Raw genomic sequence first — 27,476 nt, 5'->3', positions numbered from 1 at the left:
TCTATGTAAAAGAAGATGATTGTTGGAGGCCACTGGTCAAAACCTGCAGAACATCCCAGCTATGACCTCTGGAAGATTTCCTGGTTCCAGCAATTCTCCATCATCAATAACTATTTCATCAATAATTTTCACACCACCATCAGGTGAGAAAGATGTTCATTACAGATTGCATGGTGCAGTTCCACTTGCATTTCCACGGCTAACAAAGTAACTCATTTTTGTGAAGCAAGAGTGGACAATGTTCAAGTGTGAACTTCTGTGCCACGTAAGAGTCAGGCATAACCATTTCTTCATATTCAGCAGTGTTACCATCAATATTCTATGGGTTGCCATTAGCTAGAAAAGATGATAGCCACATTAATACCGTAGCAGGGTATTATGTATCAAATGCCTTACCTTGAGCATACATACACTTCCATTATCTATAACGAATACGTTAGAATTGTCACTGGGTTGAAATACTGGAACACCTTATGCAAAATATTTAAGGGAATGCCTTCACAATAACAGTAGCAATGTAAGAAAGTGGCCTTGATTGAGTGATTGACTGAGCATCTATCTTGGCTGTCTGATTCTCCAAAGTGCCATGGTCATACTGAACCAGTTGGCTTTGCTTGTCCAGGTGACCAGAGATTCTGAAGAGTGACGTTCATGCTTTTATACTTGGCTAAATACAGCTATGAAGATTTCTATTCAAATTTAGTTACAAATGTTGGACATTTGCTTCCAGTTCCATTTCCCAACTCATAGCAAGCTGAACCATGTAATTGCAAAATCTGTATTTTTAATAAGACCACAAGACATAGGAGCAGAATTAGGCCATTTCCTTTAAATGCTTAATGATCATTATTAAACTACATGCTATCTCCCTCCTCCTGAAATGTCCCACCTCCACACCCCCCCCCCCCCCCCCCCCGGAACTCCTGTATGTGACTTTGATCCCCAGACTACTTTAAGTTCTATGCAACATAATGTCTAACTTAAGATACCACAACTGTTTGTGTGCTCTGTCCAGTGATGTACGATTGCGGTCTTGTGATTTTCCAATCTCATCTTGTTTTCATCTCTGCTTCTTCACGCATTTAATTAAATTCCCGATCCTTACAAATGGTCTTGATTCATTTGCAACATTATAACTATTGTGCAGCACACAAAATGCTGGAGAACTCAGCAAAGCAGGGAGTACCTACGGAAGTGCTTAAACGATTGACATTTCAGGCTGAAACCCTTCATCAGGACTGGAAAGGAAGGAAGTAGAACTCAGAATAAGAAGGTGGGGGCATGCAATCTGATAGAAATCAATGTCCACTCTAATTTATAGATTTATAGTAATTTCTTTCCCTCCCTCCTTCGCTTTTTTTTCCTCATTTCCCGTTTTGGTTATACACTCACAACTTCTCTCTTCCCTTGTTCCACTCCTTCCCTTTCTTCCATGGTCCTCTCTTGTTAGACTCCTTCAGCCCTTTGCCTCCTCCATCTAGCTTTTTACTTCATTCTGCCTCGCACCCTCCCCGCTCCCACCCACCTTCCCATCTTCTCTCTCACGTATCACCTGCCCGCTTTTTTTTCTTTTTCTTTCTCCTCCCCCCTCCCCCCACACCCCACATCTTATTCTGGCTTCTACCCCCTTCCTTTCCAGTCCTGATGAAGTGTCACGATTGTTTATTCCTTCTCCACGGATGCTGCCTGAGAGAGTTCCTCCTTGTGTTGTTCAAGATTTCTGGCATCTGCAGAATCACTTTTAGTTGTGATCATAACACTGTTTGATCTAGGATTGCAAAGCCTTTCTGCTGTCTTACCTTATTTAGAATTTGCTCCAGCCTCTCATAGGGCAAAGAAAACCACTGACAGGAAGGAAGTTCTTTACCTCAACTAATGTGTTGCTTTAATAAGTTGCAAATTTGTGGTGCAAAATATAGTGTAAATGTTACTGTTTGAAATGTTATTGCTCTTGCATAGAAAGGGAAATCAAGAGGTGCTGAATGCACACAAGTTAATTGATCTATTTTTTGCAAAGAACTTCAGAAGCAATTTGAAGAACAATTCTCACTTATTGCAAAATAGATTTATCTTTCTCTGGCAGGCCACTACACTGGTATGCTGCATAGATAAAGTACCCATTGTTCTCTGTTTAATAATGGGCTTCCGTAAACTCTTTTGTTCACAGTGGATTGGAGCAACAACCTAGTACAACCAGTTTGATTAGGAACTTGAGTAACTTTTTAGGGAGAAGTGTAGGGTGAAGCCTTGTTTTACCTTTTTAGGTTGCTTTTTATGTTTTTTTTTACCAATAGGTATATAATGTTGTGCAAGGTCCTGTATAATATGTACAATCTTTTTTTCAGTATCTGCATTTGAAGGAAGCATTGATGAATCAAGTAGTGATGATACCAGTGGCAAATCCAGCCCTAATCTGAGAAAACGACGTATTCGAAAAAGAACTCTATCTACCGAATCAGAAGAAAAACCAAGGGACGACGGGACAGATGGTGAACAGCAGCAGCAGCAGCAGCAGCAACACCGGTTCAATACCACTCTGAATAAATGCATTTTACTCGCACTGGTTGTTGCTTTCAGCATGGGATTTGGGCACTTTTATGGTAAGTTGAGCTTGTCACCTTGTCACTTTCTCAGAGTAAACGTCTCAAGATGTTTCACAGATGAGAAAAATGACAGGAGGAAATGGTTTAGATCAAAAATTTGAGGAAGCTTATGATGACAGAGCAATTGAGAGATATTTAGAGCAAACATGACTGAATGCATTTGTATAGAATGTGGTGTTGAGAGGGGAGAAAGGTGTATTGTTCTGTAACTTTGGTTGGTGTAATCTTGTAGTTACACTACTTCATGTTTCTTTACTTTTTCTAAGTTCATAGAATTGGAAATTGAAGTAAAGCAAATATAGGGGCAAGAAAAAAAAGTTTGTGAAACCTTTGCAATTACCTGGTTTTCTGCATTAATTACTCATAAACTGTGGTCTGATCTTCATCCAAATTATGATAATAGGCAAACACAATCCGCCTAAACTAATAACACACAAAAATAACACATTAATACTGAGCGCACTATTTAAACAATCACAGACTAGGTTCAAGAAAGTTGTGAACCTCTGGGGTCATGCCTACTTGGACTCAGGTGTTCCAATCAATGAGATGAGATTGGAGGTGTGGGTTGTAGAGGTGCCCTGTCCTATATGTAAAAAAGACACACAAAGTCAGGATACTGACAGCCTGCTGTTCTCAAGAAAAATCAGAATCAGGTTTATTATCACTGGCATGTGTCGTGAAATTTGTTAACTTAGCACCAGTTCAATGCAATACATAATACAGAAGAAAAAAGAATAATAATAAGTAAATCTATTACAGAATACGTATATTGAATAGATTAAAAATCGTGCAAAAAACAAATAATATATATTAAAAAGTGAGGTATTGTCCAAGGGTTCAATATCCATTTAGGAATTGGATGGCAGAGGGGACGAAGCTGTTTCTGAATCACTGAGTGTGTAATGGTGAGGTACCCTGATGGTAACAGTGAGAGAAAGGCGCTGGAGGTCCTTAATAACGGATGCTGCCTTTCTGAGACATGGCTCCTTGAAGATGTCTTGATGTCCTGGGTACTTTGTAGGCTGGTACCCACGATAGAGCCCCCCCCCCACCCCACGCCCAGACAGTGATGCAGCCTTGAAGTATAGCCACTGTTTATCTATTTGTGTGCACCATGGCTCAATCGAAACAACTTCCACATGACCTTAGAAGAAGAATTGTAGAGAGGCATGAAAATGGAAAAGGCTACAAAAGCATTTCTAAAGACCTGAGTGCTCATTAGTCTACAGTAAAAGAAATTGTCTACAAATGGAAGAAATTCAGTACTGTTGTTACTTTCCCTAGGAGAGGGTGTCCTGCAAAAATCACACCAAGTACGCAATGTGTAATGGTGAAGGGGGTGAAAAAGAACCCAAGGGTAACAGCAAAACACATGCAGAAATTTCTAGAACTTGCTGAAGTCTCTGTTCATGTGTCCACTATAAAAAGAACACTGAACAAGAATGGTGTTCATGGAAGGACACCACGGAGAAAGCCGCTGCTCTTTTTTTTAATAAAACAGCATTTCTGCACGTCTCAAATTTGCAAAAGTCCAGCTGGATGTTCCACAACGCATTCTGGGAAATGTTTTGTGGACAGGTGAGACAGAGGCTGAACTCTTTGGCAGAAATGTACACCACTATGTTTGGAGGTAGAAGGGCACTGCACACCAACATCAAAACCTCATCCTAGCTGTGAAGCATGGTGGCAGAAGCATCGTGGTTTGGGGCTACTTTGCTGCCTCAGGGCATGGACAGCTTTCAATCACTGATGGAACAATGAATTCAAAATTGTATCAAGACATTTTAGAGGAGAATGTTAGGGTAGTGGTCCATCACCTGAAGTTTAATAGATGTTGGATGATCCAAAACACGGGTAGATCAACAGCAGAATGGTTGAAAAAGAACATTTGTGATTTGGAATATTCAAGTCAGAGTTCAGATTGAGATGTTATGGCATGACCTGAAGAGGGCTGTTCATGTAAGGTACCCCAGATATATTGATAAACTGTAACAGTTTTGTATAGAGGAATGGTTTAAAATTCCTCCTCACCATTGTGCAAGCCTGCTCAGCAGCTCCAGGAAATGTTTTGTGGAGGTTCTACCAGTTATTAAATTCAAAATGCATATTTTCCAGTCTGGACTGTGAATGATAAATAATGTTTTCAATAAAGACATGATAAGTACAATTACTTGTGCATCATTAGTTTATGCTGATTGTGTTTGTCTATTATTGTGACTTAGATGAAGATTGGACCATATTTTATGAGTAATTAATGCAGAAAACCAGGTAATTACAAAGGGTTCACAAACATTTTCTTGCTACTATATATAGTTTGTTTCAGGGAAATCTCCCTCCAAATTTGTCACCATCCTGACTTGGAAACATCGCCGTTCCTTCATTGTTGCTGGGTCAAAATCATGGAATCTCCTCTCTAATGGCTCTGTGAATGTACTTGCACCTCGCACTGCAGTGGTTAAGAAGGCAGCTCATCACCACCTTGAGGGCAACTAGGGATGGACAATAAATGCTGGCTTAGCTGCTGATGCCCACATCCCGTAAATGAATAAATTTAAAAATGTAGTTTATATTATGATCTTGCTACACTGTTCAGAGACTGCCATATATTTCCAGTCACCATAGGAAGTATGAGCTTTATATAGCAATATTAATTTAATAGAACAGAAGAAGTAAAACAATATTATGGTTTATAAAGGCATCTAGGTGGAGGAATTATTTTTGAATGACTTGTTTGTCAGAGAACAATACTGCATTGTGCTACAGCGGCAACTACTCCTGTTTCTAGCAATTAGTCTCCTGTCTGTTCTGCTGTATCTTTCTTGTTGTTGTTGGTTGCCAGAAGGTAGCTGATGGAATATTATGTTGTAAGACAACAAATAGATGTAGTTTTAATGGAAATGCCCATCTTCAGGATTTTGGAATACAGTTGAAAATTGGACCTTAAGCTTGTATGCCACAGATTATTGTGTTTTGCAACTGGGTTCTTGAAGCTGTTTATTAGTTTATCTTTGTTTATTCCCTGTTACAAGGCAAAAATAAAGAGAAGCAAAGCTTTTTTTTTATTATAAAAGTGAATGGTATGGTCACTATTGCAAAGCATACTTTCAAAACAAAATATATTTTTAATTCCTAACACTAAACAGTAAATTGAACTGCAGAAGGAAGGATAGTCACATGCTTATTCTTGTGAGTTCGAGGAACTGAACTTCCGTACTTTCCAGAAATGTGTCTCTTTAAATGTAATACATTGTGACATACAACTTTGTGTTTTGTATTGTGGCTTATGGTTAGTTTTTTATGTATTTTCAGGTGAATTTGAAGGTAAGAAAGGCAGTGAGTACAGCAACCAAAGCCATAAAGAATCATGTGGGAATGTTTTATCAAATTTACATGCAATGGCAACTAGAGACTTGAAGCCTTGATGCTGAAAGTTTTATTGCTCTAAATGCTCTCAGATTAAGTGTGAAAATAGTGTTGGTCTTAAAGGAAAATTCTTTGTTTACTTCTAACAAAATAAATGACAATCGAGTTCCAGCTATTTAACTGCATGCAGTTCAGAAATTTGTAATTTGGCGTCATACAATCCACTAAATCTGCTGTGACCATCAACCATTCACCTGCACTAATCTCATTTCATTCTCATGTTTCCATCAACAACTTTCTCCCCCCCCCCCCCCCCCATTGTACCACTCACCACAGTTGGTACCTGCTTTGTTTTTCTTGTACATTTGTGCAAGTATAAGCATATCAAAATATTTCTCCCCCCCCCCCCCCCCCCCCCATTTTTTGTCAGTATCTGAGAGTATAAAGTATTTTAGATGTACCTTTTTACAAGATGGCAGTTTTGTCTTCTACCTGGACCAAGTGAGATCGGGTCTGCATTCCATCCCATCAGTTCAAAGCATCAGTGTGGTTCTTGGAGTGTATTATAATACCAGATAGTTCACTTTTGTTTCAAGGAATGGCATTTGAACTGGCGATACTGTGTGCAGTTGTAAAGATCTGTTTTTTTCTTGTAGTAAACAACAGGATTGTATTGTCAACCTGGAAGCATTCAGAGCACGTAAAATTTGGTTTAATATTAGTTGGCTAATTAGGAAAAGAAACCCTAACACTTTTTGTTTGCAACTTCCATTGCTTAAGCATGTACATATTTATTGAAATTAGTTGGTGTAATGTATGAAAAAACATCTTTTATTTCCTGTAGCATGCAAGAAAAGAAACTTTAGATTGCAAATTTGATGTTTAATTTTGATTTATTTTAAATATGTGCATGAACTTGTGAAAGTGCTGTATAACTATAAAAGGACAATGCATGATCGTTTTAAGAATGGAAAGTGTTTTTGAACATTTGCATTCAGCAATCTGTGGGGAAAAGTGAAAATGAATTTGGGGAATCTAGGTACAAATAATATTAGGATGAACCAATAATATTTGATTTTGATTGGATTTATTTGCATACATTTCTCTTTTGAAAGTATAGTGACATTCCTAAATGAGGTTTTGTTGCAATGTTTACAATTTCTATAAACTATATTCATTCAGTTAAACCCTGCACTTAAGCTTAGTGTGAATCAATGGGTGCATGCTCAAAAAAAGATGTAGGCTAAGAAAAAAAATTGAAGTGACAAAATGGATCTTTAATATTACCATCTCAACTATTTGAACGTATTGTTAGATTTGTCATTGGCTTTGAGAATACAAGTCCTTCCCAGCTTAAGAAGCTCAAGCATAAATTCATATACAGTCCATAGATATGAGCAAATGGGAGGAATTTTCTAGTTGTTGTGGGGCTGCAGATATCTTTTGTCCAATGGGAACTCAATTTGCAACTGCATTAACAACTTTGTATAAATAGTTCACTGAAACAGAATCCTGTTGTAACCAGAGGATGACCTGTGCATGCTCTATTTCTTGTATAACACATATCCTCCGTGTAATGTATCCAAATACCCACTCACAAGACTATTAATTTGGTTCTTTTGTTGACAATTGCAATTAGTGATGGGTTAAGGCATATTTTGGTATTTATTTTCATGATCAAATGTAGATGCCGTGAAATAAAATACATGTAGAAATAGAAGAATCAATACCTCCAAAGAATGAAATGTTGCAAAAGTACACAGCAGTAAAGGAATTCCAGTTGGCTTAACATTTTAAAACAATAGGCTATGTTTCACTATTACACCATTCAGCATTCTTTGCTGCTCTTACATTTTCTTTACAAAGGGTTAGAATGTGTGGTGTAATGGTAAACGAAACAACACCACTACACTTCAATTTGTGTGCATGACTGATTGTAAACTTGGACAAGTATTTAGTCTTTTTTTGTAATTGTATCATCTGTTGAAATATGTGTATATAGGGTTGAGACTAATCTGCAAATTTAATACTTGATCCCTGTTTAGGAGACTTTCAAGATGGCAGCCAGTTGCCTCTGAAGAGGGGTGAGACGAAGCTCATTTGAAATAATAGGGAGTATGAGAAGGCCAACCTTGCTTTTGATAGCCCCCATTAAACTTCTTTTTAAAAAAAATGCTTTAAAATGTATATTTTAAGTTTATACTTGGAATTTTAAAAAGATAGTGTGTATCTGGAGATTGATTATTAGTTGATAGTACTAAGTTGGTGCTCTTAACTGTTTTTTAAGCTTAATATCTCTCTCTCTGGTGTAGCAATATTTATTTTCTGTAATGATTCTACCCCAGTACCGGTAATTTGTATTGAATCTCACATTTTATTTATATATATATATATATAAAAATACACACACACACAACTGATTTGAAATTTGTGGGAGGGGCTCTGTCTAGGATTAAAGCCTACATCTAATAAAACAGTCCTCTCCCTGTTCAATTAGATTTCTTTCCCTTTTTTATGTAGTTTAATTTATTTGGTAAGAAAAATAGTGATTTATTATTCCGCAAACACGAGGAAATCTGCAGATGCTGGAAATTCAAGCAACACACACAAAATGCTGGTGGAGCACAGCAGGCCAGGCAGCATCTATAGGAAGAAGTACAGTCAGTTTCTTTCAGTTAGTCCTGGCAAAGGTTCTCGGCCGGAAACGTCAGCTGTACTTCTTCCTATAGATGCTGCCTGGCCTGCTATGTTCCACCAGCATTTTGTGTGTGTTGATTTATTATTCTATTATCTTTGAGCTGTGTTGTTGAATTATTTCTGAGGAGAGGATACTAAATTGTTTTTAAAAATTCAGACTTTAAAAAAAAAAGTAGGTATTAAGTCTGGTCTGAGGCCCCCTTTGGTCAGAGTTGACCATGGATATTGTGTCCTAGCTGTCTAGATACGCAAGTCTGGGCAGTACGATATGGAGAACAAGCTGTTGGCCATATAGCGAGGTCTCCCTCTTCACGCTTCTAATGAACCCAACGGAATGGCAGAGAACTGATATAGTTTGGTACCAGAAGCGTCTCAAGAGTTGCGAGTCAACATTGAATTCTAGGACTGCCTTAGGAACTCTAGCTCTGGACTTTTCCCCCGGGGTTTACTCCCGGAGCCTCCTCCACGAGTGGGTATGAGCAGGGCAGCGGAGGTTTGAGATCAGAGTTTTCCTTCCAGATGAGCTGCCGGTCACGGCTGATGAGCCCCATCTGCCTGAAGCGACTGGTTTTAAGGTGCCAGTTACCTGCTTTTGCCCCTTTTTCGTCAGTAGGAACGGTTCAGCTGGGCTTAGTAGCTAAGCCACATGTGAAGGCCAGGAGTTGGACTTGGTTGTCAGAGGTTATTTGAGGTGCACTCCACTGGGAACATCTTGTAGATAGTGGAGCTTGTTCCCATTACCACCCCTGGCTATAACAGCCTTAAGGAACCAGGTATTGAGTAAGAAACAAATAAACCAACATGACCTAAATTCTTCTATCTCCAATATTCCCAGTTTTTGATGTATGTACACTCAGACCCTGCATAGTACTGATTTGTTACAATGTGGTTATTCAATTCTTTATTGATATCTTTTTAAAATGAAAAATATTCATTCTAAACAACACTTAAGACTCTCGAGCTGCCAGCATTTAAGTAAACATTAAATCAGCCGATGAGATCACTTTACATGCGCTCTGAGCCACTCAAGCCAGTCACACATTAGTTCACACTTTGCCTCCCCCACATGTGTAAATGTTCTTGCTCCCTCACCAATTTATTCTATATTTTTCACCCATAATGTGGAAAACTGCCTGCAACTTCCAGTGAGGAAGAAGCATTAGCATGTCTAGAAAATGTATTAGGATGGATGTGAAAATGCAAGTGGTATGGAGTTTGGAGGCTGGTGTACGTAAAGTTGATGTTGAAGAGTTACTGCATTCTCATGGAGAGAGCCTTAACAATGAAGAACTTTGAAAATTGGCTGAGCAACGCATCCTGGGTGAATCTGAGGACACGGATGGAGAAGAGAAAGAAACTTCATCACAGAATTCCTTAGCACTAGCATCACCACGATCACACAAGTTATGGGCCAGTTCATCGATAGTGACCCTGACTGGGAACAAAGCAATAAGGCAAAGAGAGGTGTTCTCAATGTGATTTCCTGCTACTGAGAGCTGCTTCATGAGGGGAAACTGAAGAAAAGGTGTCAAATCTCGATGCCTACTTGAAGAAGAGGCAAAGTTAGGGGAGGACCCACAGCCTGCTCCCTCCTCTGGGATGTAACTATCACCTGCTTCCCTCCACTGCTGCGAGGTGTTGCTGCTCCATTGATGTACAGGTTAGGCCTGTTGCATGTTCGTTACTCCACGGATTACTGTGTATACAGAAAATAATATATCTTGGATATGATTTTTTTAAAATCAGGCACACATGTCCATTTATGCAATGTTGTAATGACCGCGCGTAGTGTGCTCATTTACATAGCGCTCCACCTCCGAGGGGCGCATCCTCTGTGTTAAGTGGGGTCTGAGTGTAATTTACAACTTCACATTTCCTCCTCTGTTTCTTTTTTTGTTGTTGTTCAGAGCCATCAAGTCGTTATCGACTCATGGTGGATAAGTGAAGTTGTCCATTTTTGTTTTGTGGCAGGATTTCCAGGCCTTTTGTCCGTGTAGATACTGCTGATGCACAGGTTGGGACCCAGCCAGATTCAAACTCAGGACTATCAGCCTCAAAGATCAGTGCTAACGCCACTACACCATCCACCTTCCAATAATTGTTGTCAGCTCTTTGGTTCCTTCCAAATCTGACCCTCCCACTGGAATCCAATCTCTGAACTCCTGCTCTTTACATTTTGTGCTTTATCCGAGTTATTTTTGTTGATTAGGCAATCAAGATAACTAACCCTCAGTGTTCTGATCCTCAATTGCTAGAATTTAATTTGAATTCATGAATTATTTGTTTAAATTTGCTTGTCGGTTTAATATTTCACTGTTGCAGTTGATATGCCATCTTTTTAAAAAAAAAAGATCAGTTTAGAATTTCAGGATGCTATTGTGCATTTCAAATGAGTCCTGCTTTTAACAACGAAAAAGTCAAATTAATGAAGTTAATCTGGGTGCCATTAAATGCACTGAAATCACTACACCACTTTAGAAATGCTCTGCCACTACTCAGTGTGCACTAGGTATTAACCATTGTGCATGTCCCCTGAAGCTCTCTTCCTCTACTTGCCAAAGTGAGTGACAAATCTAAGGGAAACATTACATCAGTAATTAAATGGAACTGGAGAACTACACGTACACATTATAAAATCAATTGCTCATCAGTAATTCTGCATGTCAGGCCAGTTTATTTGAAAATGTCAAGTGATTTAAAGGAAAATGGAGGTTGATGTACAAAGACTAATTGCATTTTACAATGCTATGTTAACATTGCTTCTTAGTGTAAATTACTTCTGAAACTAACTGACTTATTTTCAAATCTTTAAATTTGAACCTCTTTCAATAAAACAGTGTTTAAAGGCATAACTGGCTGCATTAATAATCATAAGTATAATTTAACAACAGTGCAATGAATTAATGCTCAAAGATTTAGAGCAGGGATGAGAGGTTTGTTCCTGGCTAATTATCATGTATTATCATGTGAGTAAAATAAGTCTAGTTGGTGACTGCCTGGATCGAGGTAGCAGAAACCTAAATTCAGGTTGATAGTTCAAGGGAATGCATCATTTACATGGGAGAAATTGTGTAAAGTGTATCTTGTTTAAAATATCAACTGCAATAAATATTTAAAGATTAGGGTTAAAAAAAAAACCAAAATCTTTGTATGGGGAAAAAGTCATTGGTTCAGGTTAAAATTTCAATTCAGCTAGAATAGGGAAGCTTGTGATGAATGGATTTCACCTGTGCAGGTTAAGACATGTACTGTACATATAGTGTTGTAGCCAACTTTTAAAATAAGAGTGAATAGTCTCAAATATTTTGTGTGTATGCAAAATAATGTGGCAATTTATAGCAAAACAGAAAATGTTGGGAATATCAATTTTAAAATTAGGCCACATCTGTGGAGAGAGATAATTAACTTTTCATCTGCTCTATAGCTGTGCAACTTTGTGTTTGCAGTTCAATATCTGCCTGTGTGTGTTTTATTTATAGTGATTAATTTACAGAGCTTGTATCATCTGGAAAAAGTCAAAGTTGGAAAGAAATTCCTTTGTTACTGTAAAATCTCTAGTGATCAGTTCATGGAAATAATTATTTGGCAATGTGTAAATTTCAGTTTCCAAGTATTTATTTATTTGAAGCTGAAGGGAATAAAGATGAATGCTTGATTGAAATATGAAGTTGTGATGACTGTGTAAAGTTTAGCTAATGAGATATCAACTATTACTTAAAGGAAATGTTAACAAAGTTTGTTTATATATTTGGGATGCATTGCTGCAGTTCAGAAATCATTTCATTATTTGCATGTGATGCATGTGAATGATGTATTTTTCATATTTATGCAGTAACCATTCAGTAAGTCATTGTAAAGGCAATATCCAAAGGTCTGTTTTTGATAGTGTGATAGGTATGTTTTGTTTTGGCTAATTGCAGGAACAACTCAAATACAAGAACAGCAGAAGATGGTAAAAAAATTTCATGAAGATGAATTGAATGATGTAAAGGATGATCTCTTTCAGTGTCAAAAGGATCAAGAGGCAAATGCAGACAATAAGGTGAGTAGTAAATAAATACCAGTATGAAGCACAGCTATGAGACTCCTATGTGTGTAATCTTAGCTAAAATGAAATCTTCAGTACAATTAAAATCTCAATAAAATGGTAAAACATGCTATTTTACTGGAATATTCAGTGGTTTAAAAATACTTAGTGTACTGATGTTGTGCAACTCTTCTGCTACCATGTCTCAGTGAAACTATAAAATGAATACTTATTATGGTTTTCTCTGTAATGATGGCGCCAGTGAACAGCACGACCAGTGGTGATACCCTGCACACAATTCACGAAACGACATACTACTATTTTCAAATATGATTCTTCTAGGCTGCTAGCAATTGGAATCTGTGATTTACATCTTGATGGTGTATTTTTGTGCTGATTGAGTGATCTGGTGCAACTGGTCTTCCTCTCCCTCTGGCTAGCTGCTGTTGGAGGAAAGTCCAAGAATCTCGGGTTCCATGTTGCAGGGGATTGATCGGTGAGGCTCTTGGCTGGGTCTTTTGGGGGTCTTTGAAATTCACAGGATTGTGATTACCCCTTGTTTTTGAATGGTTGATCAACGAGGCTTTGGGGTGATTTGGCAAAGACTGACTGGTCTGCAGTCAACTAGCAATGCAGTGCTGAACTGAACTGAAATGTATACTCCTAGTTGAATGTTGATACTCTTGTGTTGTTGGCTTGCTTTTTGCCATTTTTTTTTTTGCATCTTGGGTGTTTGATGTTTTTGTTGAATGGTTCCATGCTGTTTCTTTGTATCATGGTGGCTCACAGGAGGATGTATCTCAGTTGTATTCTGTATACACACTTCCATAATCAATGTACTGTGGCGACCCACTTTCTGCGCAGGCGAACTGGCTCACAAATAGCCAGCGCGCGGGGGGAGACTTTGGTAATGCACCTCCGACGTCATTTCAGCCCAGAGAGGGCGGGCGCTAGGGAATTAAATGCCAGCGCCGCGAAGTTTGAATAAACTAGTCTCGAAACGACTTACCGACTGCGTGTCGTTATTTCAGCGCTGTGTGTAGCACATCGCTACATTGGTGACCCTGATGGTCCAAACGGGATTTGGACCAAAGATGACCGACTCTTCATCTGTTCACGCAGTTTCGCTAAAACTGCTGACTTTCTGGACGCTGCGACCACGCGTGTGGTTTAGCCAAGCAGAAGCCCAGTTCCAGATTCGGCAGATATCCTCTGATTCCACGCGTTACTACCACGTGGTGAGCGCCCTTGACGAGGAGACGGCCGCCCAGGTTGTGGATTTCATACAGTCGCCCCCGGAAGAAGGCAAATATGAAGCATTCAAAGCGCTGCTCATTGGGACCTTTGGCTTCTCACGGCGTGAGCGAGGTGCCCGCCTGCTTCACCTGGATGGTTTGGGAGACAGACTGCTGTCAGCATTGATGAACGAGATGCTGTCCCTGGCTGACGGACACAAGCCCTGCCTCATGTTCGAGCATACGTTCCTAGAGCGACTGCTCGAGGACATACATCTGCTGCTGGCTGACGCAGATTTCAGCGACCCCTGGAAGGTGGCGGCCCGGGCAGACGTGCTGTGGAAAGCCAAGAGGGAGAGCGTGGCATCTGTCGGTTGGATTACCAGGCCACACGCCCAACAGCAGACCAGACCAGGCCCAGCAGGGGGGCGCACACAACACAGAGGCAGGAGTGGGGAGGCCAGTGAACAGTGGTGTTTCTACCACCAGCGGTGGGGCACAAAAGCCCACCGTTGTCGCCCGCCCTGCAAGGGCCAGGGCCAGCTGCCGCTAATGACTATGGCGGCTGGCCACCAGGACAGCCTCTTGTACGTCTGGGACAAACAGTCGGGACGCCGCTTCTTGGTCGACACTGGAGCGGAGATCAGCGTCTTGCCCCCGACGGGGTACGATACCCGCAACAGGAAGCCAGAACCCACCCTGAGGGCCGCAAACGGCAGCACGATATGGACCTACGGCACCCGCACAGTGCAGCTGCAGTTTGGCGCCAGCCGGTTCACGTGGGACTTCACACTGGCCGCCGTGGCCCAACCACTCCTGGGGGTGGACTTCTTGCGACCTCACAGCCTGCAGGTCGACTTGCAAGGGAAAAGACTGGTACATGCCGAGACTTTCCAGACGTTCTCCCTGGGTGAAGCCAAGTTGCCGGCCCCACACCTGGACTCCATCACTCTGTCAGACAACAAATTCACCAGAATCCTGGTGGACTTTCCATCGATTCTGGCACCGCAGTTCACGGCAGCCATGCCCAGACACGGGGTTCAGCACCACATCCCGACCCAGGGACCACCCCTCCACGCCCGCGCACGAAGGCTCCCCCAGAAAAGCTCCACCTGGCGAAGGAGGAGTTCAAGAGGATGGAGGAATTGGGGATCGTACGGAGGTCCAACAGCCCATGGGCCTCCCCCCTGCACATGGTGCCCAAAGCAGCCGGGGGTTGGAGACCATGCGGCGACTACCGCAGACTGAACGAGACCACCACTCCAGACCGCTACCCCCGTGCCGCACATACAGGACTTTGCAGCAAACCTGCACGGGGCAAGAATCTTTTCCAAAGTAGACCTCGTCTGGGGATACCATCAAATCCCGGTGCACCCTGAAGACATCCCCAAAACAGCACTCATCACCCCGTTCAGCCTGTTCGAGTTCCTCCGAATGCCGTTCGGCCTGAAGAATGCCGCACAGACGTTCCAGCGGCTAATGGACGCGGTGGGACGCGACCTGGACTTTGCGTTCATCTCTTTGGACGACATCCTTATAGACAGCAGTTGTCGTCAGGAGCATCTGTCCCACCTCCGCCAGCTCTACTCCCACCTGAGTGATTTCGGCCTCATGATCAACCTGGCCAAATGCCAGTTCGGTCTCGATACCATCGACTTCCTGGGCCACAGGATTACCAAAGATGGGGCAACACCTCTGCCTGCCAAGGTAGACACGATCCGCCACTTTGCCTGGCCCAACACGGTCAAAGACCTGCAGGAGTTCGTTGGTATGGTGAACTTCTACCACCGTTTCCTCCCCTCAGCAGCCCGTATCATGCACCCTTTGTACACCCTGATGTCGGGTAAAGGCAAGGACATTACTTGGGACGAGGAGGCCGCGACCGCTTTCGTTGAAGCCAAGGAAGCCTTGGCAGATGCCGCGATGCTGGTGCACCCCAAGACGGACGTTCCGACTGCCCTCACGGTGGACGCATCTGACACAGCAGTCAGTGGGGTGCTGGAGCAGCTCATCGAGGGGCGCTGGCAACCCCTGGCGTTCTTCAGCAAGCACCTACGACCAATCGAACTCAAGTACAGTGCTTTCGACCGGGAGCTGTTGGCACTGTATCTGGCAATCCGGCATTTCAGGTACTTTTTAGAAGGCAGGCCGTTCACCGCGTTCACGGACTACAAACCGTTGACCTTCGCGTTCACGAAGGTGTCCGATCCCTGGTCGGCTCGCCAGCAGCGACATCTGTCCTACATCTCCGAGAACACGACGGACATCCAGCATGTCTCGGGAAAGGACAACGTCGTGGCGGACGCACTCTCCAGACCAGCTGTACAGGCCCTGTCCCTGGGGGTGGACTATGCAGCACTGGCGGAGGCGCAGCAGGCAGACGACGAGATGCCCAGCTACAGGACCGCAGTCTCGGGTTTGCAGCTGCAGGACTTTCTCGTAGGCCCAGGTGATAGGACCCTCCTGTGCGACGTGGCTATTGGCCATACACGGTTTGGCGCACCCATCTATCAGGACAACCATCCGGCTGGTCTCCAGCAAGTTCGCGTGGCACGAACTTTGCAAGCAGGTCAGTAAATGGGCCAGAATGTGCGCGCAGTGCCAAACAGCCAAGGTGCAGCGGCACACTAAAGCCCTGCTGCAGCAGTTCGAACCCACCCACCGGAGGTTCGACCACATTCATGTGGATATCGTGGGCCCCCTACCAGTGTCACGAGGAGCGCGGTACCTCCTAACTATGGTCATGAGGTGGCCAGAGGCGGTCCCGCTCACCGACACATCTGCCGATTCCTGCGCCCGAGCACTGATCGCAACCTGGGTACACGCTTCGTGGTACGGGCCCACATTACCTCCGACAGAGGCGCCCAGTTCACCTCCAGCCTGTGGTCGGCTGTGGCCAGCCTGTTGGAAACGCAGCTGCACCACACAGCTGCCTACCACCCACAGTCGAACGGACTGGTGGAACGCTTCCACCGTCACTTGAAGTCGGCTCTCATGGCCCGCCTGAGAGGACCTAACTGGGTGGATGAGCTTCCCTGGGTCCTGCTTGGAATTCGCACAGCGCCCAAAGAGGATCTGCATGCCTCGTCGGCCGAGTTGGTGCACGGCACACCCCTGGCCTTCCCGGGAAAATTCATACCAGCCCCAAGGGGGCAAGAGGAAGAACCCGCAGCAGTCCTGGACAGGCTACGTGAAAGGCTTGGCAACCTGGCCCCCATACCAACTTCACAGCACGGACGGACCCCGATCCATGTATCCAAAGACCTGCAGAACTGTAAGTTTGTGTTTGTATGAAGGGGCGGACACCGGGCACAGCTACAGCGGCCGTACGAGGGGCCGTTCAAGGTGATCAACAACAACGGGTCCACGTATGTTCTGGACATTGGGGGGAGAGAGGAGGTTTTCACGGTGGACCGACTCAAACCAGCCCATGTGGACTTGGCGCAGCCGGTCGAGGTTCAGGCACCGCAGCGCAGAGGCAGACCTCCCAAACAGAGGCTGATCCAGACTATGGACATTGGGAGGGGGGGGTATCGCCGGTTCTGGGGGCGGGGGGGGTGGGGTTATGTGGCGACCCACTTTCTGCGCAGGCGAACCGGCTGACAAATAGCCAGCGCATGGGGGGAGACTTTGGTAATGCACCTCTGACGTCATTTCTGCCCGGAGAGGGTGGGCGCTAGGGATTAAATGCCAACGCCGCGAAGTTTGAATAAACTAGTCTTGAAACGACTTAGCGACTGTGTGTCTTTATTTCAGCGTTGTGTGTAGCACATCGCTACAGTACTTTGAATCTTGATAACTTTCAAAATGTCTGAATTTATTGAGGTGTAATTGATAAGCAGTCCACCTGGAAAAACTTCAGCTTTTAAATTATCAGGATTTAGAAACATTTTTGCCTTTGGGCAGTTTATGCATTCTTTTCACTTGTTTTCATTCCCTGTCAATTACATTGTTTTACTGATCCATTTCCCTTCCCAACTTCATGCCCATCCACCAACAGCTTTCATTCTTGTTTATCAAAATACTGTTGACCTTGGTTGACTTTACCGAGTTTTACAGCTATCTTACAAGAATAAAATGTTTTTGTTCCATTTCAATCAGAAAGTTACCTTGGTGCAAGTTTTCCAGTGGAGATTTCAGGGAAAAGGATGGGAACACTGCAGGGTAGCTAATTTTGTTCCATTTCTCAAGAAGAGAGGCAAGGATAGACCAGGTCTATGGGCTGGTGAGCTTGACTTCATTAGGGAAGTTACTGCAGGGATTTCTGAGGGACAAAGTCTACCCTCATTTGGATAGGTGAGGCCTGATCAAGAATAGTCAGGATGGTTTTGTACATGGGAGGTCATGTCTGACAAATCTTTGGTCTTTTCTAAAGACTTAGCTAAGTGTATAGGTGACGTTAGGGCGGTGGATGTTCTCTAAATGGCCTTTAGTAAGGCCTGCATGGCAGGCTGATCTGGAAGATTTGATCAAATGGGATTCAGGGGAGCTTAGGAGGTGGATCTAGACTGGCTTGATAATAGAAAGCCGAGGATGATGGTTGAAAGTAGATTTTTCAACTGGAGGCCTATGACTGGTGGGATGCCCGGAGGTCAGTGTTGGGTCCTCTATTAGCTAGTTATGTAAATTATTTAGATGTGAATGTACATGGCACAGTTGGCAAGTTTGCTGATGATACTAAATTAGGGGTCTTTTGATGGTGAAGCAGATTACACTGAACTGTGAAGAGATTTTGATCAGTTAGGGAGTGGATAAGTCTGAGGTGACAGTCAAACCAGGGTATGACCTATATGGTGAATGACAGGGTATTGTTGAGTGTTGTGGAACAGACCAGGAGTACAAGTGCACAGTTCACTGAAAGTGGCTCAGAAGTAGACAAGGATGGGGGGAGGGGAAAGGCGTTTAGAATGTTGGCTTCGTGAGTAGGGACATTAAGTTGCAGCTAAGTAAGTCACTGTGAGGCAGCACCTGGAGTATTGTATTGCCCTGTTATAGCAAAAACATTGTCAACATTGAGGGTACAAAAGAGATTTACAAGGATGCTGTCTGGACTAGAAGACCTGATTTATCAGGAGAGGTTGGCCACACAGGATCTTTATTTCTTGAAGCACAGGAGAGTGAGAGGTGACCTCAGAAGTTTATAAATTAATAAGGGGTATGGATAAGGCAGTTGATCATAGTCTTTTGTGCAGGGTTGGGGAGTCCAAAACTTAGGCAAAATACAAGAAAGAGGGAAGAATTTTAAGAGACCAGAGAGGTACCTTTTTAACATGGAGGGCAGTGAATATCTGGAATGAGCTGTCCTGGGGAAATGGCTAAGTCAGGTCCAGTTTAAGAGGAATTTTGATAAGTACTTGGAGGGGTGGAGCTTGGAGGGTTATGGGCTCAGCGCAGGTAACTGGACTAGCAGGGAGGATGCTGTGGTAGGAATGGAACTGAACTTCATTGTTAGTATTGTACTCATACTCAGCTATCCTGTTACAAATTAGGCTGGAACTGAGGAGTTTTTGGAAGACGAAAAGGAAGATCCTGACATGCTACATGCACTGACAGAACAGATAGATAATATGAGAAAGGAGAATCAACAACTGAGAGAAAAACAAGCAGAGCTTCAGGTACTGGCTGCTTTTGAATGCTTTCATTGCTAGTTCTTTCTCTCATTTTTTTAAAATTGGTAAAATGTTATCAAATACCATGAGTTAAATACTGGATCAGTGTGGGGTGGGTGTGTGTGTGTGTGTGTGTACACACACATGCACACGCACACAGTGATTGATAAGTTTGTGGCCTAAGGTAGAAGGAGTCAATTTTAGAAAACCTAGCACATTTATTTTTCCTACATTTATACACTTAGTCCAGCGGTTGTGGAGCACACCGACCCTTCTTTGTAGAAGTCGGCATCTTGGACCTCCAGAAGTGGTCCACAGCATAGGGTGATTGATAAGTTCGTGGCCTAAGGTAGAAGGAGATGTTATTAACTTCAAACTTTCTGCATAATCACTCAAAGAGTCAAACTGCACGTGTATGTAATGAGAGCGTCAAGGACTTCCAGGTGGTCCACAGCAGGGGTGATTGATAAGTTTGTGGCCTGAAGGTAGCAGATGAGTTATACAGCTCTCGTTATATGCACGTGCAGTTCAACTCTCGAGTGAAAATGTAGACATCTCCTTCTACCTTAGGCCACGAACTTATCAATCACCCTATGCTGTGGACCACCTGGAAGTCCTTGACGCTCTCATTACATACACGTGCAGTTTGACTCTTTGAGTGATTATGCAGAAAGTTTGAAGTTAATAACTCATCTCCTCCTACCTTAGGCCACGAACTTACCAATCACCCCTGCTGTAGACCACTTTTACAAAGAAGGGATCCATATGCTCCACAGCCACTGAACTAAGTGTGTACATGTAGGAGGGGACTATGTTGAAAAATAAAAGTGCTAGGCTTTCTAAAATTGACTCCTTCTACCTTAGGCCACAAACTTATCAATCACCCCTCATGTGGGTGTGTGTAGAGGAAGATGGTGGTTGTGATTCAAAAATAAGAGTACTTAGCTTTGACTTAGTAGTATTATTTGGTAATTGGAAAGACAATGTGCAAATGTGTGTATTTATTTATATTAATAGACAAGAAAATATACCTAATGAGTGGACTGATTTTCCTAGACCTTGATTCCTCCAATTTAGCCAGAATTCTGTTTTATTCTCCCTTTTGAAATTCTTAATTCATCTGTTAACTTTTTCAATAATTGGAGTTAATGCATTTTCAAAATAATTAATCAAGTTAAAACATATAGTGTTCAAACTGTATTGAATAGCATTGCAAATCTGTACAGTGATTTCTTGTTTCGTTTCAGTGAAACAAGATGTTAACCATATTTTGCTTAACTCCTTTCTCATTGGGACTTTGTACTGCAAATTTAAAACTTTTTACCCTCATTTTTGTTTTCCTTAACATCAGTATGTTTCCGAAAGAACTTGAGCACAGGACATCACCAATTCCCAGAAGTGGTTGTTCTTATCTATAGCTCACGAAAAGTGGTAACACAGGTGGACAGGATAGCAAAGAAGGCATTTGGCATGCTTGTCTTCATAGGAGAAGAGATGTTAGAGCTGTACAAAACATTGGGAGTATTGTGTAAAGTTAAGGTCACTGGACTACAGTAAGGATGTGGTAGCAGTAGAGAGAGCACAGAAGAGATTTACCAGGATGTTGCCTCGAATGGAGAACTGTAGTTATAAGGAGAGCTGTGATAGTCTGGGTTTATTCTCCATGGTGTGCAGGGCACTGAGAGGACGCTCTCTAGTTTATAAAATAATAATTATTCCAGGGCAGGGTTCTGGTAAGAGTGCACAGTTTTAAGCAAAAGGAGGACATTTAAAGGCAATCTGAGAGGAGTGATGGTTGTTTGGAACCATGCTGGCTGCTAGAGGCAGAAGCAATTACAACATTTTAAAAGACAAGTTCTTGAATAGGAAAAGCTTAGAGAGATCCAGGCCTAATGCAGGCCAATGGGCCTCTCAGTCAGTATAGATGAGGCAGGCTGAAAGAGCCCTGTACAGTTCTATAATTCTAGTTGAGCACTCAGTTTCTACAAGACCCACTTGTTACGAACCCCGTAACTGGGTCACTTACCAGCAAAGATAGAGAGGTTCGTTGAAGTCTGATGGTACTATTTTTAACAGTATTTATTGGTAAAAATACACAAAAATAATATCAATGCAAACATACAGATAACATACGTCGTCAATACTAAATCTAAAAGTGCGGGTATAATAATAATCAATAAGAAATAAGCTCTATCGTTGTCTAGGGGATAATGTATTGTCCGATGGAAATATAAAAGTCACTCAGTTCATGCAGGCTTCAAACAGGCTTCAGCCTTTGGGGACCGCTGGGTTTTCAATTGTTGGAGAGAGAGGGAGATTTTGGAACTTGCCAGCTTTTCCTTTTTATGATGTCGATCCTTTGAAATTTCGTTGGTGGCCTCTTCTTTAGCTAAGCCGTTCTTCCGTGGTAACCCGCCAATTCCCAGGCGAGGGAAATGGACGCACGCGAGCCCCACTGGCTGTCGCTATTAAACGCTGTCACGGGATTTCTAGCGTTTCTCCTGGTGCGTCTGAAGGGGTTGTTCCCCAGACCCTCTTTTATCCTTACTCACGGGGTCTCAGATGTCAATCACGTTGGGATGATGCAATCCCTCAACCAGCCCACTCTGGTCATTCCCTGAGGGCTTCAATGAATAGCACAGTACTCAATACACAATTCCGTCTCCAAGAGACAATAGTTATCAATGGTTCCGCCTTTCTGGGGGCCAGGACACATTCCAAACCCTTGTGGATTCTGCGTGTCTCTCTCTCATTTCCTGGGTCCCAGACCCGAATTAATAGCAATCTTACGATTCTCAAAAAGGAGGGGGCTACTTTGTACCCTTCGGCCCCTCAGAGTTGTGGCACATTCGTAACACACTCTAGATGAGGGTTTATTTATAAAGCTGATTATGCCTGAATGGAAACACAACAAGGAACAAAAATTAGAAGTAAAGCAAAAGAAAATCAACATTTGGCCAAAAGTGCAGACAAAATGTCTGTTTTTCCCCTCAAAAAAAACAAAAGCACCAGAAAGCACAAAAAGCTCCATAAGATGAAAGACCCCTTGTCTTACAAAGAAAAGCTCTAGTGTTGGGCAAAGCACTGTCTCCCACACCTCTTAAAATCTGAATGCCAGATGCTTGATGGCTGGTGAATGCATTTAGAAATCTTTGTTGAGAATTTATTTCCACTTACTGGTTTCAATCTCATTAACAAGGAAACTAGCAAATTTCATTTTAATATTCCTTTACCAGTTTACTACTTCAACTTAATGTATAAATAAACATGAATAGATACATTTATTTGAACAATTTATCCCATTTCACATGATCAGTAAGTGCTGTCATTGAAACCTTTCAAGATACTTTCAATGAGATTATATGGAAATGCTTCTCTCTGGTGTCAATCTTAATTGTGCAATAACTATCCTATTTGTTAAGATTGCTAATGATTTCTGTGTATAACTAGAGCATCTTGCAAAGTGAAATCAAGTGACAACAGGATTTTGTTTGTGGATGAGCTTAATACCTTCTGTGCTGGAGGAACTCAGCAGGCCAGGAGGCATCTATGGAAAAGAGTACAGTTGACGTTTTGGGTGAGACCCTTCATCAGGGCAGAAGTCAGAATGAGGTTGAGATGGGGAGGAAGAGGCAGAAAGTGTCAGGAGATAGATTAAGCGGGGGGGGGTGAAGTAAAGAACTGCGAACTTGATTGGTGAAAGAGATAAAGGGCTGGAGAAGGGTGAGTCTGATAGGAGAGGACAGAAGACCATGGAAGAAAGGGAAGGGGAGGAGCACCAGAGGGAGGTGATGGACAAGTTAAGGAGATGAGAATGGGGAATGGTGAAGAGGGTGGGGTCAGTTAACAGAAGTTAGAGAAATCGATGTTCATGCCATCAGGTTGGAGGCTACCAGATAGAATATAAGGTGTTGCTCCTCCATCTTGTGTGTGGCCTCATTGTGGGAGTAAAGGAAGCAATGGACTGGCATGTCAGGATGGGAATGGGAGTAGAATTGAAGTAGGTGGCTACTGGGAGATCCCGCTTTTTGTGGCAGACGGAGCGAGGTGTTTGGCGAAGCTGTCTCTCACTCTATGTTGGGTCTCACTGATATAAAGGAGGCCACACCAGGAGCACTGGATACCCCAGCAGACTTGTAAATGAAGAGTCTCCTCACCTGGAAGGACTGTTTCACCTGGGGCCCTGAATTGCCACACCTGTCCCTACATCATCTCCCTCACTACCATCGATTTCTCTAACCTGGTGTTTGCCCCCCACCTTCCCCATTCCTATTTCCCTCTGTCATTTTATCTTCTTACTTGCCTATTACTTCCCTCTGGTGCTACTTCCCCCCCCCCCCCCCCCCCCCAATGGTCTTCTGTCCTCTTCTCCAACCTTTTATCTCTTTCAACTTCCTAGCTCTCTACTTCATTGTCTCCCCCTCTCTGGTTTCACCTTTCACTTGTGCTCTTTTTCCTCCCCCTCTCCCCCAGTCGTCTTAATCTGGCTTCTAAAATTCATTTCCAGACCTGATGAAGGGTCTCAGCCTGAATCATCATCAGTTTACTCTTTTCCATAGATACTGCCTGATCTGTTGAGTTCCTCCAGCATTTCTGTAGGTTGCTTTGGATTTCCAGCATCTGCAAATTTTCTTGAGTTTTCAATGTGTTTGCTTTGACGTCAAAACCTGGAGGAATCACAACAAATTCCCACAGCCCCCAATGATCCTGTGATTTTAGTCTTTGTGTCAGTGTGAGAATATCCTTCAGGAGGGTGAACCCAAAGAAAGCATCGGGTTCAGATGGTCAAGTACTTCACAACCGTGCTGATCGATTGCCCGGAGTGTTCACGGATGCCTTTGGCAGTTGGCCAAGTACTTCACAACCCATTGCCCAGAGTGTTCACAGAGGCCTTTGGCAGTTGGCCAATGTCAGAAACGAGCCACGCTCCCGAATAATGGCTTCAAGACAAATTCAAGGAAACAAAGTTTATTAACAGTTCTGCAGAGCTGGGTGCCTTCAGAGAAGGGAACCCTGAACCTTACAGGGCAGCAGGTTTTATCCTTCTTCCTTACCCCTCCCCTCCCTGACTCGGGAGGTACACAGTCTTAGATTCAGTGTTTTCCCATTCCATATTTGGAGTTGTTTTTTACACATTTCTGTAAAACAATAGTCCATATCTCAGGACTTCAATGATTCCACAAGCAGTTAATCTTGTCAGGCGCTTCTGCATTCCTGCTTATCAGACATAATTAAATCACATTTGTTTACTGACTTTAACCCAGACATAATTAAATCACATTTGTTTTCTGCACTGACTTTTAACCTCGCACATCTTAATTTACTTCGACTCTCACAGCTAAGTACTTCACAACCGTGCTGATCGATTGCCCGGAGTGTTCACAGAGGCCTTTGGCAGTTGGGGTGCCCAAGCAGGCCTCAACTGTAGTGGTGCCTGGGAGGAAATATGATGGCTTGCCTGAATGACTATCATCCAGTAACACTTCTTGCATCTACTGTGATGAAGTGTTTTGAGAGTTTGGTGATGGAATACATCAACTCCTGTCTGAGAAACGACTTGGATCCATTCCAATTCACCTATGGCATAACTGGTCCATGACAGAGGCCATTTCTTTGGCTCTTTGCTCAACCCTGGGGCTTCTGAATGGCGGGAATATGTGCACTAGGGTTTCTTTATCAACGACGGCTCAGTATTCGATACTATCATATCCTCAGAACTAATTAATAAGCTTTGAGACTGGGACCTCAAAGTCTCCTTGTGCAATTGGATCCTTGATTTGCTCACTTGCAGACCCAGTCAGTTCGGATTGGCAACAATATCTCCACAATCGCCATCAGCACAGGTGCACCACAAGGCTGTGTGCTTAGCCCCCTGCTCTACTCGCTTTACACTTGTAAAGCACAGCTCCAGTGCTGTCTTTCAGTTTGTTGATGACACCAGTCCTTGGCCTTGTTGTGTGAATGAAATCACTGGAGAGAGTTACTGGTAGATACAAAGCAGCTTCTTTATTCGACAAAACAAGGCATCATATCAGACCGAGATGCTTTCGGTGGAAAGGTCTGCCGGCTCAATGTGGGGCTCGATATTTATTTGCTAAACACAAAGGACAATTCCATATTTACAAAGTATTTGAAACTACATGCAAACTTTACACCTTCTGGTTCACATCCATCCCACAGGCGCCAGCCACGTCTGTGAACTGGGATTCACAGCTTTTAGGAAATGCATTGTTACAAACTAAATCCACAATACATTGTCAAGGAACAGAAGACTGGTGGCCAAACCCATTTGCTAAATGTAAATAATCTAAACCCAAAAATCACTCTAACAGTCCTTCCTCTTGGCCCTCTTGGACAAAATTAAATTTGTACCAGGAAAGGCCAATGTAGGAGGATCTACTCAAATAGGGCAGCAAAAATGCCCTGCCTTGAAATTCCCCCCAATTTTGTGTGCCTCTATCTACCCTGGCGTTTCCTAATCGCTACCTACCAAATGTGAAGCAGAGAGGCTGTTCCAGAAATTTGAACAAGTCTTTAGAAATGCGGCTTCTTTCGTGTGCCTGTCCGCTGTTTCCCTGCAGGCTGATTGTAGCTTAATCACATTCCTTTGTCTTCACCCCTTCATTCTCTGGTCGCTGAAACTCTTTCCAGGAGCACACACAGGCCCTCTCATCGATGTACAGGAAGGGGTTGGGGTGGCCTCTCCCCGGTGGCACCCCCTTCCGAACTGTCTGGTCAATCACTGGCCCAACTGCTGAAAGGGCCCAGCTCCTCAGACTGGGGGTGACTGCTTCCAGATGCCGTGTGCAGTCTGAAATGCCATCGAAGTTGTGGAACTTGCTGGAACTTAAAAATCCCTTCCCATCTATTTTCAAATCTTTTCTATTATATGCTACGAATCTAATCATCTACCTTCAGCAACCAGCCTTCCTTACAGAGTACCATCGTCATCATACTTCAGCATGGTTTTCTGTCACGCTCTCAGTGTCTTCTGCCTTTGCATTTCCTCTGGGTATGTTTTCATCAGCTGTGACCAGGTCTGGCACGGCCGGCTGGTAGTTCTCTCTTCGGCTCTCTGTAATTACATGGTTACTGGGTACACTTGATCTCCCACTCTGTCTGTGGGAGCAACAAGAGGGTGAGTCGTATGCTTTTTCCTGAGTCCAGTGTTTCCACTGGCTGGCTCGCCGAGTCTGCACACAGACACAAGTATCATTGGTTAAGAGTACCATCTGTGGTCCTATCCACCTGGGGACAAACCCCGGCCTTTCTGGCAGCACCCTCACCATGACTTGGTCGCTGGGCTCTGGAAGGACTATCTCCTTTCCCTCTGACTCTCTCTGATCAGCGACTCGCTGCTGTTGTTTCGCTCGGTCCTTCAACACTTTAAGTTGGTTACAAAGGTCTTTCACATATTGTGTCATTCTATCCCTATAAGCCCCAGGTTCCCTGCAACCCATAATTACCCCATAGGGGAGTCGCATTGCTTGCCCCATCAATAATTCGTAGGGGCTGAGACCCAACGTGCGGTTCGGGGTTACGCGCAATCTCATCAGGATTCCTGGTAATACATCAACCCATGTCTTTCCTGTCTCGGCTATAGCTTTGGCTAACGCATTCTTGATTGTTCGGTTCATCCTTTCTACCATCCCTGAACTCTGGGGGTGATAGGGTACATGGAACCATTGTCGAATCCCTAGCAGTCAGCACATTTCCTTCATCACCTTCCCCATGAAATGTGCTCCCTGATCTGAATCCACCTGGACTGGGGTTCCCCACCTTGGGAAGATTTCCTGAACTAGGATCCATGCAGCAGTGCTGGCAGTGCCGTCCCTTGTTGGGAAAGCTTCTACCCACTGGGTGAAGTGATCCATAATTACTAGACAATAGCTTTTCCCCCTGCTTTTTGGCAGGGGCCCTGTGAAGTCTATCTGGATGT

At 43.3% G+C, this 27,476-nt stretch overlaps 1 protein-coding gene across 5 annotated transcripts in view; it reads left to right on the top strand.

Annotated features, from left to right (window-relative positions):
- The window catches only part of ccpg1 (cell cycle progression 1), a 70,759-nt gene that overhangs the window by 30,460 nt on the left and 12,823 nt on the right, over nucleotides 1–27,476 (top strand). For 2 of the 5 annotated variants that reach the window (XM_073032831.1, XM_073032836.1), the window contains exons 6-9: nucleotides 2,346–2,600; nucleotides 8,015–8,053; nucleotides 12,587–12,708; nucleotides 19,418–19,543. In XM_073032831.1, coding sequence (XP_072888932.1) covers nucleotides 2,346–2,600; nucleotides 8,015–8,053; nucleotides 12,587–12,708; nucleotides 19,418–19,543 — 542 coding nt within the window. The remainder of the gene's footprint in view (nucleotides 1–2,345; nucleotides 2,601–8,014; nucleotides 8,054–12,586; nucleotides 12,709–19,417; nucleotides 19,544–27,476) is intronic. The other 3 variants (XM_073032832.1, XM_073032833.1, XM_073032834.1) reach the window with 3 other exon arrangements.

Source organism: Hemitrygon akajei, chromosome 30, assembly GCF_048418815.1.
Source record: "Hemitrygon akajei chromosome 30, sHemAka1.3, whole genome shotgun sequence".
In the NCBI taxonomy this organism is placed as follows: Eukaryota; Metazoa; Chordata; class Chondrichthyes; order Myliobatiformes; family Dasyatidae; genus Hemitrygon; species Hemitrygon akajei.
Note: the sequence above shows the minus strand (reverse complement) of the source record. Positions and strands in the feature narration are given on the sequence as shown.